The 20,006-nt window shown below is 37.1% G+C and overlaps 4 protein-coding genes and 1 pseudogene across 8 annotated transcripts; 2 read left to right on the top strand and 3 right to left on the bottom strand.

Annotated features, from left to right (window-relative positions):
- The first annotated feature begins 1,100 nt into the window (after positions 1–1,100).
- Positions 1,101–2,121, top strand: LOC6035093 (succinate dehydrogenase [ubiquinone] cytochrome b small subunit, mitochondrial). Its single transcript, XM_001845277.2, has 3 exons — positions 1,101–1,278; positions 1,376–1,673; positions 1,737–2,121. Exons 1-3 carry the CDS (start codon positions 1,236–1,238, stop codon positions 1,924–1,926), a joined length of 531 nt encoding a protein of 176 aa, XP_001845329.2. The 5' UTR covers positions 1,101–1,235; the 3' UTR covers positions 1,927–2,121.
- LOC6035094 (phosphatidylglycerophosphatase and protein-tyrosine phosphatase 1) lies at positions 2,019–3,879 on the bottom strand. 4 transcript variants are annotated; one of them, XM_038248259.1, is made up of 6 exons: positions 3,718–3,879; positions 3,604–3,661; positions 3,408–3,539; positions 3,148–3,162; positions 2,554–3,027; positions 2,019–2,386 (listed from the first exon to the last, which is right to left on the bottom strand). In XM_038248259.1, the coding sequence occupies exons 3-6, from the start codon at positions 3,411–3,413 to the stop codon at positions 2,246–2,248; spliced, it is 636 nt and encodes a 211-aa protein (XP_038104187.1). In that variant the 5' UTR covers positions 3,414–3,539; positions 3,604–3,661; positions 3,718–3,879; the 3' UTR covers positions 2,019–2,245. The 4 variants fall into 4 exon arrangements, with proteins under 4 accessions (XP_038104187.1, XP_038104186.1, XP_038104188.1 ...); XM_038248258.1 differs by having other exon boundaries at positions 3,408–3,661; XM_038248260.1 differs by lacking the exon at positions 3,148–3,162 and having other exon boundaries at positions 3,408–3,661.
- An 8,476-nt stretch (positions 3,880–12,355) lies between these two features.
- LOC119765383 lies at positions 12,356–13,274 on the top strand. Of its 2 annotated transcripts, none has more exons than XM_038249132.1 (2): positions 12,356–12,596; positions 12,705–13,274. In XM_038249132.1, exon 2 carries the CDS (start codon positions 12,713–12,715, stop codon positions 13,064–13,066), a length of 354 nt encoding a protein of 117 aa, XP_038105060.1. In that variant the 5' UTR covers positions 12,356–12,596; positions 12,705–12,712; the 3' UTR covers positions 13,067–13,274. The 2 variants fall into 2 exon arrangements, with proteins under 2 accessions (XP_038105060.1, XP_038105059.1); XM_038249131.1 differs by having other exon boundaries at positions 12,367–12,596; positions 12,702–13,274.
- Positions 13,275–15,257: 1,983 nt separating this feature from the next.
- LOC6035096 lies at positions 15,258–16,596 on the bottom strand (annotated as a pseudogene).
- A 1,892-nt stretch (positions 16,597–18,488) lies between these two features.
- LOC6035097 (non-structural maintenance of chromosomes element 3 homolog) lies at positions 18,489–19,436 on the bottom strand. Its single transcript, XM_001845281.2, has one exon. The coding sequence runs from the start codon at positions 19,353–19,355 to the stop codon at positions 18,579–18,581; it is 777 nt and encodes a 258-aa protein (XP_001845333.2). The 5' UTR covers positions 19,356–19,436; the 3' UTR covers positions 18,489–18,578.
- Between the last annotated feature and the right edge of the window lie 570 nt (positions 19,437–20,006).

The raw sequence follows: 20,006 nt of genomic DNA, 5'->3' as shown, positions 1-20,006 counted from the left end.
TCTTTGAAGCCAGGCCGCTGGTGACCCTCTCGATCAGCACAACGCGGCAAGAATCTTGTTTTCTCCTAGAGCGCCACCGTTTTTTGACCATCATCCGTCCGGTGACAGAGAAAAATCTGGCAAAACAAACTGCTCGACTGATTTGACAACGAGAACTGTCATTTGCTCTTGACAGTTCTCGCTGTCAAAAAAATCGAGCAGTGTGATGCAAGAACGCAAGAAAAGGCAAGCCAAAAAGCAAGTTATCGCGGTTAACGCGCGTTAAAGCAAGTTAAAGCGGAAAGGTGAAAGTGAACGCTGCAAAGGTTTGAAAAGGAAGCTTTATCGCTCGGTTAGCGCGGAAGTGACATCCCCCTCGCTCAATACAAAAGAAATTCAAAAAAATAAATTTATAGATTCGAAAATTCAAGACTTAAAAAATTGTAATTTCAAATTATTTAAACATTTAAAGTTCAAACATACAAAAAATAAATAAAAAGAGTATTTAAAACTTTTAGAATCCAAAAAAATAGAAAGGGCATGTATTTACATCGTGCACTAAATGTTGGCATATCAGCACTTTGATGTTTAAGCTTTTAAAAAACGTTTTCAACCCATATCGAGTCTTAAATAGCTTAATGGGAAGTGAGCATGCCAGTTTCTAGCTAAACATGTGCAAAACAATTAGTTTGAACAGTAAGAAACTGTAATGTTCAATAATTTAGAAATACCGATAAAAAAAGGTATTAAAAAATGCATTTGCAAAACAATTAGTTCAAGCAGTGAGAAACTGCAATTTGAACGGAGTTAGGATCGGGTTAGGCTTGGGGTTAAGGCTGCCAAACAAACGAAAATTTCCGATAAAAAAATCGGAGAAATGTTCAAACCAATAGATTTTGAAAGAATTTAAAATTAAAGCAAAATAACATTCAGAATTCATACTTTAGAATTTTCAAAAACAAAAGATTAAAAAAATAAGAAATCAAAAATTAAAAAAAAAAACAAAATTTTTCAAACTCAAAAATTTGAAAAGTTAATTAAATTGAGGTAAAATGTTTTGGGTACAAAAAGCTCTTCTGAAAATATTTTTGACGTGTACAAAAAGCTCTTTTGACAGCTTGAAACGTCAAAACGTTTATCGCAGAATCCCGTGTGTGTGGCGTGCAAAAAGAATCACAAGCTGCGATTTGCAATCAAATCGAAAGTTTAGAAAACACTTTCTTTTCGCGGTAACAAATTCTTTCCACCACTTGAAAATGGCGCTCCACTTTGCCCTTCGCGCGTCCTGTCGCAACTCGGGTAAGTCATCCGGATCACGCCACCCCGCAGCCGACGATCCCAAATGTTGTCAAACAGCGCTGCGTTACATAATGGCAAAAATTCACTCCTCTTCCAGCTCCGATCTTCGTGTCCCTGCTGAACGGTTCCGCCAGGACTGCCGCCGCTCCGACGGGCATCGCTTCCGCTTCCCGAGCCCTGCTGGCCAAGCCAGCGACCGTCGCCACCACCTCGCTGAGACAGTTTGCCGTGAGTGCGGCGCGTCGTTCCGCGGCCGGCGGAAGCCACATCGCGCTGTGGAACGCCGAGCGGGCGCTTTCGGTTGGCCTGCTGGGGGTCATCCCGGTGGGACTGATGTTCCCGTCGCAGGTCGGTGACGCCCTGATCGCCATCAGCGTCGTGATGCATCAGCATTGGTAAGAGAGTGAATTTTGAGTAGGGTTTGACGGAGGTTGATGCCAGTTTGTGCTTTTCCGCAGGGGTCTGGAGGCCATCGTGACCGATTACGTGCGGCCAATCTTGTTCGGAACGCTGGTGCCCAAGCTGGCCCACGGACTGCTGCTGCTTGTTTCTGCTGCCACCCTCGGAGGTCTGTTCTACTTCATCCACAATGATATCGGAATCGCCAACACCATCCGGAAGATCTGGTCCACCAAGCCGAAGGCTTAAGCCGTGATTGAACAGCTTTAAATTATTTCTTAGCAGCTAAGCAGAAAGAAGGGAATCGTTCGGATGAGGAGACGCTACATACACACAAGAAGTGATCACGATCTTGAGTCGCCGAGCGAAAGCAAATTTGAATAACAAAGTTATGTCTCTTATTTCAAAGTAAATACATTACTGTATCGAGTCGAAAGATGCGAATGCCGTAGATAAATAATCTCTAAATCCGTTGTCCATGCTTCCTTCGGAACTCTATAGGCGTCTGGGGTCATCTCGATAAGCTTCTTCTTATTTACAGAACTAGACCTTTGCTGAGCAGTCTATTTTAGGTCGTTGTCGTCGCTTCCGGTGCGATCCGTGTGCTGTGGAATATCCGCAGCGCTTCCCACTGCTTGCTGCCGAGCAGGACGTGCGGTCGGCACTCGCGCATGTGTTGCACGGCCCGTTCCGGGCTCCAGCCGTTGCGCTGCGAGGAAAGGTTTCCAGAGTTAGGATCTTGCGTTGCTCGATCGTCTTCAAGGTGGCGTCGTTGCTCTGCAGATTTTACTGACTACTCATCACTCAGGGTCGGCACAAAACCGTCGGTTTACCTAGTTACTTGGATAACTGTGGAAAATCTCCCCCCAAACTTACCATCATCAAGTAGCACCCGACCAGCGTGGCACTCCTCGTCCTGCCGGCCTTACAGTGAACGTACACCGTCCCAACTCGATCTCCCGGTGCCTTTTGCTCTCCTTCCACCGCCGGCAGCCCCGCTATGCTCTTGTCCTGCGGAAGAAACCCGTTGATGAACCTCACCCCGGTCCACAGTTTGTCCTGGCAGGGCGCCTCAAAGATGTCCGTCGTGGCCAGCTGCAGGAACTCAACGTCTAGCTTCGCCCACCGATCCTTGTTGTTCGAGAACGCCCACAGCTCGTAGTCCTCGTTCATCGACACGACCGCCTTGATGTTTTCCTGTTTGATCATCTCCGGCGCAAACGACCGGAACGGCAGCGCCCCCAAGATCATGTTCTCGTCGATCCGATCGTACCAGTTCCGTTTGGTCACTTTCTCCATAAACACGTTGTAGAACAACGTCGGGTAGAAGGAAACGCGAGCGAACATGGCCTGCGGAAGAATAAATTATCAAAGAGATTCCTTCACAAAACCTGTTTTCTATGCGCGGGGAGGATCCACCTGACATTGAATCACACACAGAGGCTACTACGACCACACGATGACACTTACCTGGCGTTGTGGTTGCTGCTCTTCGTCAAAATTGTGTGTGATTTTTACAAATTTCACAACAGAGAGTGAACCAAAACCCAAAAAGACAAACAATTAGTTACAGGAAAACAAAATCAAACTGCAAAAGTTCTACAAAAAACAAGTGACGAACCCGAAAATTTCGAGATTTCTAATGGACAAACACTGGCCGAGACTGACACGAGACAACACACGAACACAAAAACACGCAAAAGAGAGAAAGAAGTGAAAGTTTACTCTACCGTCATCCTGAGCGAACTGAGCAGGCGGTTCGGCGATCGTCGGCTGGAAGTGTTGTGAGAGATCGTACGATCGGACAACGTGCGCGCGGGTGCTCTCTCTTTTGCTGGAATTTCCTCTCACCCTTTGGCGAGCTGGAACGATTGCAAGCAACTCGTCTGTTGAAGTTGAATCTGTGGTGTGTTTTTAAAGGGCTACCTGAAACCCGCCTGCTTCGTTGTGTTGTTATTTGAGCAAAAAATTTCGTGGACGAATCCTAAAATGGAACAAATTGTTAAAATTATATACTTTTCAGAGCGTTGATTTACCTACGTCAAGCTAACACCAAAATCAACCCAATTTATCAACCAAAAACATCAACTAAAAAATCCACCCCCAAAAAAATGCACCGACTGTAGTCTCATAATCACTGTTTACGGCCATTCAGAATTCCGCAGCATGAATGACATAACAAAAGCACAGCCCTGATGTGACGAACGACTGTCAAACCTGCGTGCCACACGCAAAGCCGACATTAGTCTTTTAGGACTTAAAATTAGGCTTTATCGAACCTAACCGTGTTAAGTCTTTTTAAGCCTAATGATGGGTTAGTCTTTAAAAGACTAGTTTCGTTTTAGTACGAAAAAGCCTAAATTTTAGGCTTTATGTTATCGTCAAAAAGCCTAAATTTTAGTCTTTTTCGAGAATGCGAGGGGATCAGAGCGGACATAATCCAAGATGGCGGAACTTGATTAAGACTTATTTTTAGGCCTAAAAAGACTTATTTATAGGTTTAAAAGACTAATTTTAAGGCTTTTGCAGGAAATGGGAGGGGTCAAAGCGGACATAATCCAAGATGGCGGAACTAGATTAAGACTTATTTTTAGGCTTTAAAAGACTTATTTATAGGTTTAAAAGACTAATTTTTAGGCTTTTGCAGGAAATGGGAGTGGTCAAAGCGGACAAAATCAAAGATGGCGGAACTTGATTAAGACTTATTTTTAGGCCTAAAAAGACTTATTTATAGGTTTAAAAGACTAATTTTTAGGCTTTTGCAGGAAATGGGAGCGGTCAAAGCGGACATAATCCAAGATGGCGGAACTAGATTAAGACTTATTTTTAGGCTTTAAAAGACTTATTTATAGGTTTAAAAGACTAATTTTTAGGCATTTGCAGGAAATGGGAGTGGTCAAAGCGGACAAAATCAAAGATGGCGGAACTTGATTAAGACTTATTTTTAGGCCTAAAAAGACTTATTTATAGGTTTAAAAGACTAATTTTTAGGCTTTTGCAGGAAATGGGAGTGATCAAAGCGGATATAATCCAAGATGGCGGAACTAGATTAAGACTTATTTTTAGGCTTTAAAAGACTTATTTATAGGTTTAAAAGACTAATTTTTAGGCTTTTGCAGGAAATGGGAGTGGTCAAAGCGGACAAAATCAAAGATGGCGGAACTTGATTAAGACTTATTTTTAGGCCTAAAAAGACTTATTTATAGGTTTAAAAGACTAATTTTTAGGCTTTTGCAGGAAATGGGAGTGGTCAAAGCGGATATAATCCAAGATGACGGAATACTTATTTTATGCCTGAAAAGGCAGGGGATCAAAAAAGCAAGAATAAACAGTAGAAAATAAAAAAATAATATATATTATAGAAATATTTATAAAAACGTTTTTATTCGGTAATTCGGTAGTTTCGGAATACGACAGATTCACGGATGCGTTCAGCTTTTACCTGAAAATAAAAAAAATCAATATTTTGAAGATGAGTTGCGAGAGTTTGATAGTTATTTAAAAATTGGGTGATTTCATTTAAGAGTTTATCACAGAATTTAAGAATTTAAGAATTAAGAATTAAGAATTTAAGAATTTAAGAATTTAAGAATTTAAGAATTTAAGAATTTAAGAATTTAAGAATTTAAGAATTTAAGAATTTAAGAATTTAAGAATTTAAGAATTTAAGAATTTAAGAATTTAAGAATTTAAGAATTTAAGAATTTAAGAATTTAAGAATTTAAGAATTTAAGAATTTAAGAATTTAAAAATTTAAGAATCTAAGAATTTAAGAATTTAAGAATTTAAGAATTTAAGAATTTAAGAATTAAAGAAGTTAAGAATTTAAGAATTTAAAAATTTAAGAATTTAAGAATTTAAGAATTTAAGAATTTAAGAATTTAAGAATTTAAGAATTCAAGAATTTAAGAATTTAAGAATTTAAGAATTTAAGAATTTAAGAATTTAAGAATTTAAGGATTTAAGAATTTAAGAATTTAAGAATTTAAGAATTTAAGAATTTAAAAATTTAAGAATTTAAGAATTTAAGAATTTAAGAATTTAAGAAGTTAAGAATTTAAGAATTTAAAAATTTAAGAATTTAAGAATTTAAGAATTTAAGAATTTAAGAATTTAAGAATTTAAGAATTTAAGAATTTAAGAATTTAAGAATTTAAGAATTTAAGAATTTAAGAATTTAAGAATTTAAGAATTTAAGAATTTAAGAATTTAAGAATTTAAGAATTTAAGAATCTAAGAATTTAAGAATTTAAGAATTTAAGAATTTAAGAATTTAAGAATTTAAGAATTTAAGAATTTAAGAATTTAAGAATTTAAGAATTTAAGAAGTTAAGAATTTAAGAATTTAAAAATTTAAGAATTTAAGAATTTAAGAATTTAAGAATTTAAGAATTTAAGAATTTAAGAATTTAAGAATTTAAGAATTTAAGAATTTAAGAATTTCAGAATTTCAGAATTCAAGAATTTAAGAATTTAAGAATTTAAGAATTTAAGAATTTAAGAATTTAAGAATTTAAGAATTTAAAAATTTAAGAATTTAAGAATTTAAGGATTTAAGGATTTAAGAATTTTAGAATTTAAGAATTTAAGAATTTAAAAATTTAAGAATTTAAGAATTTAAGAATTTAAGAATTTAAGAATTTAAGAATTTAAGAATTTAAGAATTTAAGAATTTAAGAATTTAAGAATTTAAGAATTTAAGAATTTAAGAATTTAAGAATTTAAGAATTTAAGAATTTAAGAATTTAAGAATTTAAGAATTTAAGAATTTAAAAATTTAAGAATTTAAGAATTTAAGAATTTAAGAATTTAAGAATTTAATTATTTAAGAATTTAAGAATTTAAGAATTTAAGAATTTAAGAATTTAAGAATTTAAGAATTTAAGAATTTAAGAATTTAAGAATTTAAGAATTTAAGAATTTAAGAATTTAAGAATTTAAGAATTTAAGAATTTAAGAATTTAAGAATCTAAGAATTTAAGAATTTAAGAATTTAAGAATTTAAGAATTTAAGAATTTAAGAATTTAAGAATTTAAGAATTTAAGAATTTAAGAATTTAAGAATTTAAGAATTTAAGAATTTAAGAATTTAAGAATTTAAGAATTTAAGAATTTAAGAATTTAAGAATTTAAGAATTTAAGAATTTAAGAATTTAAGAATTTAAGAATTTAAGAATTTAAGAATTTAAGAATTTAAGAATTTAAGAATTTAAGAATTTAAGAATTTAAGAATTTAAGAATTTAAGAATTTAAGAATTTAAGAATTTAAGAATTTAAGAATTTAAGAATTTAAGAATTTAAGAATTTAAATTTAAGAATTTAAGAATTTAAGAATTTAAGAATTTAAGAATTTAAGAATTTAAGAATTTAAGAATTTAAGAATTTAAGAATTTAAGAATTTAAGAATTTAAGAATTTAAGAATTTAAGAATTTAAGAATTTAAGAATTTAAAATTTAAGAATTTAAGAATTTAAGAATTTAAGAATTTAAGAATTTAAGAATTTAAGAATTTAAGAATTTAAGAATTTAAGAATTTAAGAATTTAAGAATTTAAGAATTTAAGAATTTAAGAATTTAAGAATTTAAGAATTTAAGAATTTAAGAATTTAAGAATTTAAGAATTTAAGAATTTAAGAATTTAAGAATTTAAAAATTTAAGAATTTAAGAATTTCAGAATTTTAGAATTTTAGAATTTTAGAATTTTAGAATTTTAGAGTTTTAGAGTTTTAGAGTTTTAGAGTTTTAGAATTTAAGAATTTAAGAATTTAAGAATTTAAGAATTTCAGATTTCAGAATTTTAGAATTTTAGAATTTTAGAATTTTAGAATTTTAGAATTTTAGAATTTTAGAATTTTAGAATTTTAGAATTTTAGAATTTTAGAATTTTAGAATTTTAGAATTTTAGAATTTTAGAATTTTAGAATTTAAGAATTTAAGAATTTTAGAATTTTAGAATTTAAGAATTTTAGAATTTTAGAGTTTTAGAGTTTTAGAATTTAAGAATTTAAGAATTTAAGAATTTAAGAATTTAAGAATTTAAGAATTTAAGAATTTAAGAATTTTAGAGTTTTAGAGTTTTAGAATTTAAGAATTTAAGAATTTAAGAATTTAAGAATTTAAGAATTTAAGAATTTAAGAATTTAAGAATTTAAGAATTTAAGAATTTAAGAATTTAAGAATTTAAGAATTTAAGAATTTAAGAATTTAAGAATTTAAGAATTTAAGAATTTAAGAATTTAAGAATTTAAGAATTTAAGAATTTAAGAATATAAGAATTTAAGAATTTAAGAATTTAAGAATTTAAGAATTTAAGAATTTAAGAATTTAAGAATTTAAGAATTTAAGAATTTAAGAATTTAAGAATTTAAGAATTTAAGAATTTAAGAATTTAAGAATTTAAGAATTTAAAAATTTAAGAATTTAAGAACTTCAGAATTTTAGAATTTTAGAATTTTAGAGTTTTAGAGTTTTAGAGTTTTAGAGTTTTAGAGTTTTAGAATTTAAGAATTTAAGAATTTAAGAATTTAAGAATTTTAGAATTTCAGATTTCAGAATTTTAGAATTTTAGAATTTTAGAATTTTAGAATTTTAGAATTTTAGAATTTTAGAATTTTAGAATTTTAGAATTTTAGAATTTTAGAATTTAAGAATTTAAGAATTTTAGAATTTTAGAATTTAAGAATTTTAGAATTTTAGAGTTTTAGAGTTTTAGAATTTAAGAATTTAAGAATTTAAGAATTTTAGAATTTAAGAATTTAAGAATTTAAGAATTTAAGAATTTTAGAGTTTTAGAGTTTTAGAATTTAAGAATTTAAGAATTTAAGAATTTAAGAATTTAAGAATTTAAGAATTTAAGAATTTAAGAATTTAAGAATTTAAGAATTTAAGAATTTAAGAATTTAAGAATTTAAGAATTTAAGAATTTAAGAATTTAAGAATTTAAGAATTTAAGAATTTAAGAATTTTAGAATTTTAGAATTTTAGAATTTTAGAATTTTAGAATTTAAGAATTTAAGAATTTAAGAATTTCAGAATTTCAGAATTTCAGAATTTTAGAATTTTAGAATTTTAGAATTTTAGAATTTTAAGAATTTTAGAATTTTAGAATTTTAGAATTTTAGAATTTTAGAATTTTAGAATTTTAGAATTTTAGAATTTTAGAATTTTAGAATTTTAGAGTTTTAGAGTTTTAGAGTTTTAGAGTTTTAGAATTCAAGAATTTAAGAATTTAAGAATTTCTGAATTTTAGAATTTTAGAATTTTAGAGTTTTAGAGTTTTAGAATTTTAGAGTTTTAGAGTTTTAGAATTTAAGAATTTAAGAATTTAAGAATTTAAGAATTAAGGAATTTAAGAATTTTAGAATTTTAGAATTTAAGAATTTTAGAATTTCTAGCAAAACAATGCAAAAGGACCGTTGTGGGATTGTAAACAAAGAGTGCATCTTGCTAACGTTAGAGGATGTTTACATCTCACAACGGCCCTTTTGCATTGTTTTGCTAGATTTTAGAATTTTAGAATTTAAGAACTTTTGAATTATTAAATTATTAAATTATTGAATTTTTGAAATTTGAAATTTTAGAATTTTAAAATTTTAAATTTTTCTAATTTTTGAATGTTTGAATTTTTAAATTTTTAAATTCTTATTCTTTAGAATTTTTGATTTTTAGAATTTTAGAATTTTGGATTTTTTGAATTTTTGAATATTTTTAACACACACCAACACACGCAAATTTTCAAAATTGCGTCCTATTTTTTCCACTTGCAGTCCAAAACATTTACTTCGGCCGCGGCAAAGTAAAGAAACACTTCGAAACACCGCTTCAAACCCCCGCTAGAACTCCACCTGCATCTTTCCGTGGTCCACTCCGACGGATTTACTAACCGAAGCTCCTCCCGTCTTCCGTCAAGAACACGGCGCGATCACGTCGAGTTGAGTATGCATCCCGTCCGCCTTTTCCTCTTCCACTCGCCGCTGGACCACTAACAGCATCTTCCCGCGGACCACTCCGGCGGATTGACAAACCTCCTCCCGTCTTCCGTCATGAAAAAGGCGCAAGGCGTCCCTTTCTACCGCACACACAAGCAATCCGAAAAAAAACTCCGATTCGGCATTTCTCACTCCGGCCGGAACCTTCCATCAAAAAACGGCACCTCAACATACCTAGTTAGCCAAAATCCTCCTGGCTAGGTTGCCACTTTCCGTCGTTTACCGCACTCAAAATTCACCTCCTCCAGCAGGCAACGATGCGCCACGGCGGATTAAGCCGGGTGTTGAATTCAACTCCCGGGAATCCAACACCCGGCTTTTAATCCACCTCCTCTTCCTCCTTTACTGGTGGACCGCTATCCACCGCGGAAACACTTTTCCGCTAGCTCGTTTACCTGGACCGGTTCTTCCGGCAGATAAGGCACCACAACTTACCTTGCACCTGGCCAACCTGGTCGAATTCCTCCCGCACTCCAACACGCACCAACAACAACCGACCTGGATCAAAAAATTCTGATTTGACATGTCAAATCGTGAACCAAAGTTTATAGTACAGAAAAGCCTTAAATTTAGTCTTTTTCTAAGTTTTGCACTAAGTTCTAAAAAAAGCCTAAAATTTAGGCCCAAAAAAAGACTAATTTTTAGGCCTTTTTCTGACAATACTGACCGAACTTCAAAAAAGGCTAAAAATAAGTCTTTAAAGACTAATGCCGGTTTTCCGTGCAAAAGCTTTCATTCTTGTATACACGCTTGTGATGGTTTATTAAAATTTAAGCTGTTAAATTGCACGTTCTTCAATCATTATTTTCCCAGTACAGAGCTCTAGACGATTCGTTAATTTCAATTCCATTTATTTATTCGGATGAGTAATAATAATTAAAAATAATTTTATTTTTATTTATTTTTTCACATCAAAAATTCTAAACGTTTGAAACAAGAAATCGAAATTTTAAATATCAAAATAAAAAAAACAAATTCCTCAATTCTTTAACTCTTAAATTCTCAAATTCCTAAATTCTCAAATTCTTAAATTCTCAAATTTCTAAATTATCAAATTATTCAATTCTTAAATTCCTAAATCCTTAAATTCATAAATTCTCAAATTATTAAATTCTTAACTTCTTAAATTCCTCAATTCTCAATTTCCTAAATTCTCAAATTATTCTTATTCTATATAATTCTTAAATTCCTAAATTCTTGAATTTTTAAATTATTAAATTCTAAAATTCTTAAATTCTTAATTTTTTTATTCTTAGCTTCTTAAATTCCTTAATTCTCAAATTCATAAATTCTCAAATTCTTAAATTCTCAAATTCCTAAATTATCAAATTATTCAATTCTTAAATTCTTAAATCCTTAAATTCATAAATTCTCAAATTATTAAATTCTTAACTTCTTAAATTCCTCAATTCTCAATTTCCTAAATTCTCAAATTATTCAATTCTTTAATTCTTAAATCCTTAAATTGTTAAATTCTTAAATTCTTAGATTCTTAAATTCTTAAATTCTTATTTTTTTTAATTCTTAAGGTCTTAACTTCTTAAATTCCTAAATTCTCAAATTATTCAATTATTATATTCTTAAATTCTTAAACTCGTAAATATATAATTCATATCATATTCATATATTCTAAAAATCTTCAATTCCTAAATTGTTAAGTTTTCCAACTCCTTAAATCATCTAAATTTTTTTAATTCATTAATTCTCTAATTCTTTAGTGCTTCAATTCTAAAATTATTAAATCTTAAAATAACAAATAATCACAATTTTTAAGCATTTTTGGAGTCACATATCGAAGGTTTAAAAAGCTGAGCTTTTCGTTTTGGAGAGTACGTCCAATACTAGCTGTATTTTTATTGAATCTGTTAATTTAAATTGCTTGAAATTTTTGAATTGTTATTTCTTGAATTTTTGCCTTTTAGCGCTTTTAGCTTCCTTAATTCTCTGATTTTTTTTTTTTAATTTTTAAATACAGTCCAGACCCTCTTTTCCGGGAGAGATCCGGAAAAAATCCGGCAACAATCTGTATTGATTTGACGTTTGCTGAGGGTGCCGAAAAGTTTGGTTATGTCCTGCTTGCAAAAGACAATACTCTCAAACACCAAAGGTTTGACACCAACTGTTGTCAAACGAACGGGGCACTCTTTAGTTTTACACCCACACTACCAAACGTTTGTTTTGATAGTGTGCGTGGGCGCCGTGTAAAAAGTGACAGTTCGTCACTTTTTAGTTTGACTTTGACCCAAGGCTGTATATCTCGCGATCTTGCTTTGCATTAGTGTGAGTGCATGACTCCGTGCCACTAAAACCAAAACAATAACAAACGAACAATGGACCGTGCCAGGAAAACCAAAACATAAACAATGTCAGTGTCAGTGGAGTGAGAGAGTCAGAGATAACGATTTTGACAACCGCACTACTACACACTCAATCGCGAGTACCTTAGGTAGAAAGCCATGACTTTGACCAGCCAACGGTGTCTAAAAAAGTGTCAAACGAAAAAGACACCCAATAATTCAAGCAAAACAATGTAAAAGGCCCTAAGTCGAAAATGTAAACAAACCACATTTTCTCTGCAAACGATGCTTAGTGTCTTAATCTATCGCAACATATCGAAAAAAGTATTAAAAGTTCGATTTTTGTATGAAAAAAAAATATATTTTCCAAAAGGCCAATGTCAATGATACCTTGTTTGTTTTTAAAATCCTGATAGACCTGTGCTGCTAAGGTCCAATGTGGAAACTGGGTTGTTTTGTTTTGGAATCGTGTTAGTCCCAGGGACAAACACGATGTTGTTTGCAAACAAAAACGAAACCAAGATTGGTCTTTTGCTTCAAAACTTCAATTTTAGCTGAAAATTTTAAAAATCGGGCATTTCTAGTCAATTTCTTCCCCTCAAGACTTGTGTCATCAAGATTCTATTGATGTTGGTAATGCCTTTTCACCCTTGCAATCAATCAATCAATAAATCGTTCTGATTTTGGTTCAGTTTGGTTTTGTTTTGTCTTAACCGATATTTTATGTTTTATTTCCAGAAGCAGCTCAAATGATGCTGGACGCTTCACTAGCCACCGTTTATGAGTTTATGACGAGAAGGAAGAAGCCTCGGAATGGCAACCGGGGCGCCCTGCTGTACGACAAGGACGACGACAAGCTAAACGAAATGCTGGATCACAAGCTGGCCGAAGATCGTACCCGGAAGCATCGTGAAAAGGACGCCAAGGAGGAACGCGAGCAACGTCGGCGACCAAGTTCAAGAACTTTTTCTTTGACGAACCGGAAACTTCGTCGGAGAAGAAGAGCTCTGCCAGTCGGGACAGAACATCCGACATCAAGAAGCCAAAGTTGGACAAGGATCAAGATCAGGAAGAAGATGAAGAGCGGAAGCGAAAGCCGGTGACGTACAAGTCAATAAACGATTTGTTTGAAATGGTGGTGCTCGTGATTAGCGGTACTCAAAATCCGGAACAGGCCAACCTACACAGAATAAAATATGTAAATTTACACAGCACGTAATTACTGTTTCTTATGTAAACTCACTCAATGTAATGTTGAAATATGATGGAAAGAGTAAAAAGTCATGGAAATTACTCCAATGTAAATCTAAATCTAATGTAAATCATGAATCTAATGGAAACGTTGAGCATGGAAACTCAAATCTGATGAATTTCTACCCGTGTTCGGCTTCCTGTAAATTCCTATTTAATGTAAATCATATATCCAATGTATTTCTGCCAAACGTTGACTTCAAAACTACCCGAACTAAAAATAGTAATATTTGGTTCTCTTTCTATCGCTCTCATATTTCGCTTGCCCACTGCCTGAGCCTCGACCTGAACAAGTTGATGCTTTAGCCGCTCGTTTATAAAATGCGAAGATGGCTCAGTCGGCAGCGGGTAGCAGCAGTAACACCGAACATCCTACCCGGCGTCCGTTCGATTCCAGTCCAGCATTATTCCACTTGACCGTCGACGAGAAAGCATCCCCTACCTGTGAAACAACTTTTTAAAATCAGAATTTCCTTTTGCTGCCCGCTTCAATCATTTTAAAATAGAACATAGGCCACACCCTTTTCCTACTGCATTCCAAGTGGAGCTTCTCATTCCCATTGGCCAATCAGAATTAGTTGATTTGAACTAATGTAAATTCCAAAAGTAATGTAAATTCCAAAACTAATGTAAATTTTCAAAACTAATGTAAATTTCCAATGAATCTAATGTAAATTTCCAATGAACATAATGTAAATATACATCATTTATCATGATACCTTTTGGTACATGATAAATAATGTAAATTTACAGGAATATTTTTTTCTGTGTACGGAATCAGGCGCTGGCCATGGGAGTTCGCCCTCTATTCGGACGATGCGGAGCGCTCGGACTCGGCGGATGAAATCGTGGACGAAGCGCGCCGGCCAAAACAGGATCCGCTCAAACGGGGTTGTCCGGTGAAAGATCCCTCTCCCCGTAAGGGAACGGTCGAGGAAGCAATGGCGCATTACGATCTGGACGATGTGGCGATCGTGGAGGACGCGGAACAGCCACCGACGTACGAATTGTCCGGTTCGGACACGGAGAAGGAAATCGAGTGGGTCAAGCAGAAGCAGCGTGAGCAGACCAAGAATAGGAGTGAGGTGTACGATAAGAGTACGGAGGAGGAAGAGGGAAGAATAGTGAGGAGAAGGAGAAGCAGTTGGACTTTTTTGAGCGGAAACGGTTCCTGCTGGATGACGACGTGGGTGCCGTGGATGTGATCAAGCTGGAGCGGCTAAAAACTTTAGTTGCCGGTACAATTGACCAAAACTGAATGATCAAGGCGAGCCAATCTTGGTTTAGCAAGCACCTGGAGTAGTTTTTTTTTACAAAATTGATCCTCGTGCTGAAGACTTTCGATTCAGAATTGCCGGACATGCCAACGGTCACAGATCAGCCGATTGAACTTTCTCAAGAAAGCTTGCCGTTTTGAAGAGCTTGCTCAAATACGTGAGTGAGCCGAACTAGCAATTTTGAAGAATCTTTTATTGATCATTGATGCGGTCCTAAATAAAGCAGTTTATATAGCAATAACTAAAATTGTTTATTTATTTATTTAGAAAAAGCTAGGAATCTCCGATCCACTGTTCCGGTTTACGGCTGTCCAGGTTGAAACCCTTAAGCAGACATGCCTGCTTGCTATCCGGCCGCATAACTGACGAATGCTTCCCGTCGTTGTTCCGGCAGACATTGCTAAACTTCAACTCAAACGTGACCATCACCGACGAATCGACGAGCTTGTCTAAATATTTCAAGCACTCAGCAAAATCCATTTGGAACGGAACTAAATCTACTTCTGGTTCCCTTGAGTCCACGACCGGTTCCTGCTTCTTGCAAACACCTGTTCATTGTTCGTTCTTCCCCGCTGTCTTTGGACATGGTTCCAGACAGTTTGTTATTGGCATCACCGATCAACCACTCGAATGTTTTATTCAGGTGGAACTCTTCCGCGACGTACTTTGGTTACTGGAACAGCAGGGTAGCGTTTTCGTGATAATCAAATATTCAACAAAAGTGCGGGGCGTAGTTTTATAGTTTTACTCATATAAACTAAACCAATCAACTGAAAAATTTGATTTTATTTTATTCAGAAATCCCGTTCACATTTGTTATATTCATTACGAAAAATCCCTATCCCAATAATACGACACGTTTTCGACCGAAACGCGTTCTGAAGGAATCTCCCGTTGGTGTGCACCAAGACGGTCAAGCAATTTCCCCACGTAATCATGACCAAAAACTCTTCGAACGCGGTACTTCCCTCGAAGCTTGGTTTCCAGCTAAGTCATCTTCTGGGGTCGTTCCGGCTTCAAAAATCACTCTGGCTGGTGGTAAACTTCGTTGAACAGCTCGGCCTGCGTGGTGTAGTCCTAGATGACGAAGATGAACGGATGGTTGCAGTGAAACATGGCTGGATCGTCAGGTCGCGACGATCGAAAGCTGAACTCGACTGTCGCGGATGCCACCGTCGCGCCCTCCTCGTTGACGGTGATCTTGAACTTTACCAGCATTTCGCCGACCTGGACTTTCTTCGAGAAGCCGGAGAAGTTGGCCGAATTTTCGAACAGCTTGCCCATGCCTCGGCCCAGTACGGTCTTCATGTCGACGGGACGCGGAAATAATGCCCTTGTTATTGCCCCGCAGAGGATGTTCGGCGACGAGGTGAGGCGGGCAAGGAGTTTGTCAGTGCGTTGGATTCGGTGGGGGGTAGCAACACGAACATCGAAACGCGGGACGCTTCGTCCTGGCCTCCCCTCCCCGTTGTAGGGCAGCTCCAGGATGTGGCAGCCGTGCTTCTCGTTGGCGGCTGGTGGAGGGACGAACCGGTTAGGTATTTGACAGCACAGTTGTTGATTTTATATTACTCACCATGGTTGAAGGTTCCCTCGACGTGCATCATGTCGACAAACTCCTGGCGCTCGTTCGAAACGTAAAAGATCTCCTTCTTGGTCTCCTCGGGCTTGAATTTGCTCTGATAGGTTCCCTACAAACGATCGTTTCAATTAGCCACTGTAACTCAATCAAAGTTATTCAAACCCACCTTGAAGTAGGCAGCATTGGCGATCGCCAGCTTTGTGTTCTTCGTGATCGATCCCGGAATCAGCAGGTCCGTAATCTCCCCGTGCGTCGTGTTCTCCACCCAGTTGTTAATGTACAGCCGCTGCGATTCCGGATCATTCTCAAAGTCCAGCTTCTCAATCTCCTCGAAGAACTTGTCCTCCATGCACTCCTTGACCGGAATCTGCTTCTCGAAGAACAGCTTATCAACGGACACAAACTAAATCTCGTCCGCCTTGTTCTGCCCGAACCGCATCGCCAGAGCCTTCTTCCCCACATTGTAAGCCTGCCACACTACCGATTTGTAAATAATTAAAAAAAAATACGTAAAACGAGAAAAAAATTACTTTGGTGCAAAAGACCTAACACGAAATCTCAATTTGTTCTGGTTTGGCCTGCAAGGCCAAAAAACAAAAGCACAACAAAAACAAATCCTGAAGTTGTGTTTGGCCGTTTGACATAGGGCCCAAATGGAAAATGAAACTCGCCAATGTTTACAAAGGCGATAAAACGCAAAGGGCTTAATCGATCCCGCATGTTGTTAACTTTTTTAAGAGGCCTATGTAATTTTATCATCAATTTTACAGCAATAATGAAATGTTTTCAGAAAATTGAATACGGGGGAACATAACAATACTAGTTTTGCGTTTTTTATATGATTAATATTCATAGTCAGCCAAATAAGTTTAAAATAGGAATTGAACTCGGAATTGAAAAACTAACCGCAGACTTCATCCTCGTTTTTCTCAATGTTTTGAAAAATGACAACGGCCGTTTTACAATGTTTTGCTTGAATTTTGCTGTGTGTAAATAATTGAATAAATTTTCGAAAACGTGCATTATTTTGACAGACCAATGATTTTGTTTTAGGACCTTTGGGTGCTTTGAAGACCAGTTTTGGTCGCATCAAAAACAAGATCGACCTCGTTTTCCGCTCCGACTTAAATTTCCGGTAAGAGAACCAACGATTTTGAAGTACAAATTGAAAGAACCCGCGCGGGAAACCATGTCCACCTGGTCCAACCTGCCCGCGCCCCTGCTGGAACCCATCCTGCGGCGACTTTCGTTCCGCGACAAACTGTCCTGCTCGCTGGTGTGCCGCCGCTGGAACCAAACCGTGTTCGCCGCCGTTCTCTCCCAGTCCGCACGGTTGCGGCTGGTCCGCTGGAACCGGGCCGCGGCCAGCTACGAACTGCTGGACAAGCAGGTGCTGCTGGCGAACAAGCGCTGCTATCGGAACGTGGAGCTGGGTTGGGGGGATGGTCGGGAGGGGTTGGACGGATTGGTGCTGCTGGTGCACATGTTGCCGCGGTACGCGTTGCGGAGTTTGACGGTGAATGCCACGCCGGATGGGGGGTTGGTGGAGTTTTTTGGGCGGTGCAAGGAGGTTTTGGCCGGGTTGACGGAGCTGACTGTGAGGATTAGCGGGCCGAGGAGGCCGTACCAGGCGAGGGATGAGCTGATGTTTGAATGGTGTCACGTGGTCATTCCGGGGTTGCAGGCGCTTTGGTGGGTCGATACGGTGGTTGGAGGGATTGGGCACGTCCGGCCAACGTTTGCGATTGAGGCGCCGAAGTTGTCGTTTGTGAAGATTCAGACGTCCCGCTGGTTGTCGTTTTGCGTGCTGAACCTTAACTGGAGCAATTCGATCGGGAGGTTGGAGTTGGACATTCCGAACAAGATTTGGCGCAATTTGGGTGTGAACCGGTTCGACCAGCTGGAGGTGCTGCATTTTGCGGATGTTTCTGCTGAAACGTTCGATTTGCACCTTGAAACGCCTAGATTTAGGGTGGAATTGCTGGCCAAGATGACGAACCTGCGCTACGTTCACATTAGTTCCGTCAAGGACGCGCTTTTTAGAGACGTTTGCCGGGTTTGCACCAAGTTGTACTCGATGAAGCTGTGCGGATTTACGATTTCGTACAAATCCTTGCCCCATTTGGACATGCTGCAACGACTGCAGAATCTAACGCTGACGGACGGGGTCATCCAGTGCCAGAACTGGAGTCCGGTGCCGTTGAGAGCCGGGTGGATGTTGAGTCTTGGAATGGCTCAGATTAAGGAGTGGACTAAAGGGTTGGCCAACTGTGGCAAGACGCCACAAGAAGTGGAGAATGTCATCACCGGCTGTTTCGCCAGATATTCCCGGCTGGTTCCGGTCTAATGTAAATGTGTACAACTGAGTTGTAGTAATTTGAATTCTTTCCTCTGAAAAATAAAAATCATGCTATGAAAGTCACTTCGATCGTTTAATTAACGCTTAAATATATTCAGAAATCCAGTCTTAAATCCGGCTTAACCGACCAAACCCACCCTTAACCTCTACTGCGTCTGTTCCATCGATTCGTCCTCCTCGTCCTCATCCTCGTCATTGCCACCGTACGCGGCCATGTGCTGCTTCACATAAACAACCGTCGGCTTCCCCATCAGCTTGCAGATCGATTCCAGAATGTCCTTCTTGCTCAACTCGTGGTCGGCTCGTGCGCCCCAGCTGAAAAAGAACCGATCGTCGTTCATCCCTTCGACGACCTGCTTCGAGCGCACCAAATATGCCTGCTTCACGAACGTCTCCGTGATCAGCCGTTGCGCGTTCCCGAAGAACCGGTGCTCCTCGCCGTTCGTCGGAATGTTCAGCTTCTCAAGAAAATCGTACAACCCCTGCTCCGGCACGTTCCCATTCTTCATAAAAATGTACCCCAGCACCAAATACAGCAGCGTGTACTTCTGCCGAAAGTCCTCGCTCAGATCCAGCACCGACCCGGACGCCAACTTCGACACCAGCAAGAACGTCTTGTTCCGTTCCGTCTCCACCAGCTTGTACCCATAAACGTCCTCCAATTCCGCAATCACCTGCGGCAGGATCTTCGGCAGCACGCGACCGTTCCCGGCCAACGCATTCTTCACCACGTCGGTCTTCTTGATCGGGTGCTTGTTGACGGACAGATTCAGCACCACCCGCACCGTGTTCACGACATATTCGTCAAAATCCGGATCGGCCTGCGTTGCGCCCTGCGTCTGGGTTGATTCGCCGAACGACCGGTTTCGCTGCGTTTGACGCGAGCCGGACGGCTGCGAGAGGGACACCGTTGTGCGAGGCATGATGATCGTTCTTCCGTTGCTAATTCCGACGAAAGCTGGTTCCAGAAGTCTGCTGTACCACTTTTCGCGCCGCCGTCAGTTATTTGTTTGGATTTGCGACACGTGCGCACTGCTCACATCTCTCAACTGGCAGTCGGAAAAGGCCTTTTCGAGCCAGTTGACGTTTTCAAAAGATCGCGAGCTCATTTTTGGATGGAGATTTTTTGCATGACGTAGGACTACTTCATAACTGCACATGACACTGAAAATTCTAGAGTTTTTTTTTATTAATAGGTCCTATCGAGAAATTAAAAGCACAACATGTAGTTAAACTTTCTGTCAAGCTTCTGTGAAGTTCACCACATGTCTCAAACGTATCCAAATTTTTTTTTTTTAATGTCCAATGAGCAACTCTCTACGAAATCGGCCGGTTTCGACCATTTTTATTTTTTGTATTTTTTTTATTTGTATCCAGGTTTTTAAGCGAAGATGGCGCTCGAATGGTGAACGCCCGAAATGTCAAAATCGCGCAGTAGCACCAACATTAGAAAAAAATATGGCTGTCATGCCATGGCACACTTGATCCGTAATGTTGGTACCACTGCGTGATTTTGACATTTCGGGCGTTCACCATTCGAACGCCATCTTCGCTTAAAAACCTCGATATCATTG

The sequence above is a fragment of the Culex quinquefasciatus genome, chromosome 1 (genome assembly GCF_015732765.1).
Source record: "Culex quinquefasciatus strain JHB chromosome 1, VPISU_Cqui_1.0_pri_paternal, whole genome shotgun sequence".
NCBI lineage: Eukaryota > Metazoa > Arthropoda > Insecta > Diptera > Culicidae > Culex > Culex quinquefasciatus.
Note: the sequence above shows the minus strand (reverse complement) of the source record. Positions and strands in the feature narration are given on the sequence as shown.

Bases quoted from the DNA above. Each gene is read 5' to 3' on its own strand.
- LOC6035094 (XM_038248258.1), bottom strand. The intron at 2,387-2,553 runs GTAAGTTTGGGG...CTTTCCTCGCAG, and splicing joins TCGGGTGCTACTTGATGATG to CGCAACGGCTGGAGCCCGGA.
- LOC6035097 (XM_001845281.2), bottom strand. From the start codon at position 19,355: ATGCCTCGCACAACGGTGTCCCTCTCGCAGCCGTCCGGCTCGCGTCAA.
- LOC119765383 (XM_038249132.1), top strand. From the start codon at position 12,713: ATGATGCTGGACGCTTCACTAGCCACCGTTTATGAGTTTATGACGAGA.
- LOC6035093 (XM_001845277.2), top strand. From the start codon at position 1,236: ATGGCGCTCCACTTTGCCCTTCGCGCGTCCTGTCGCAACTCGG. The intron at 1,279-1,375 runs GTAAGTCATCCG...CTCCTCTTCCAG, and splicing joins CGCGTCCTGTCGCAACTCGG to CTCCGATCTTCGTGTCCCTG. The intron at 1,674-1,736 runs GTAAGAGAGTGA...GCTTTTCCGCAG, and splicing joins GTCGTGATGCATCAGCATTG to GGGTCTGGAGGCCATCGTGA.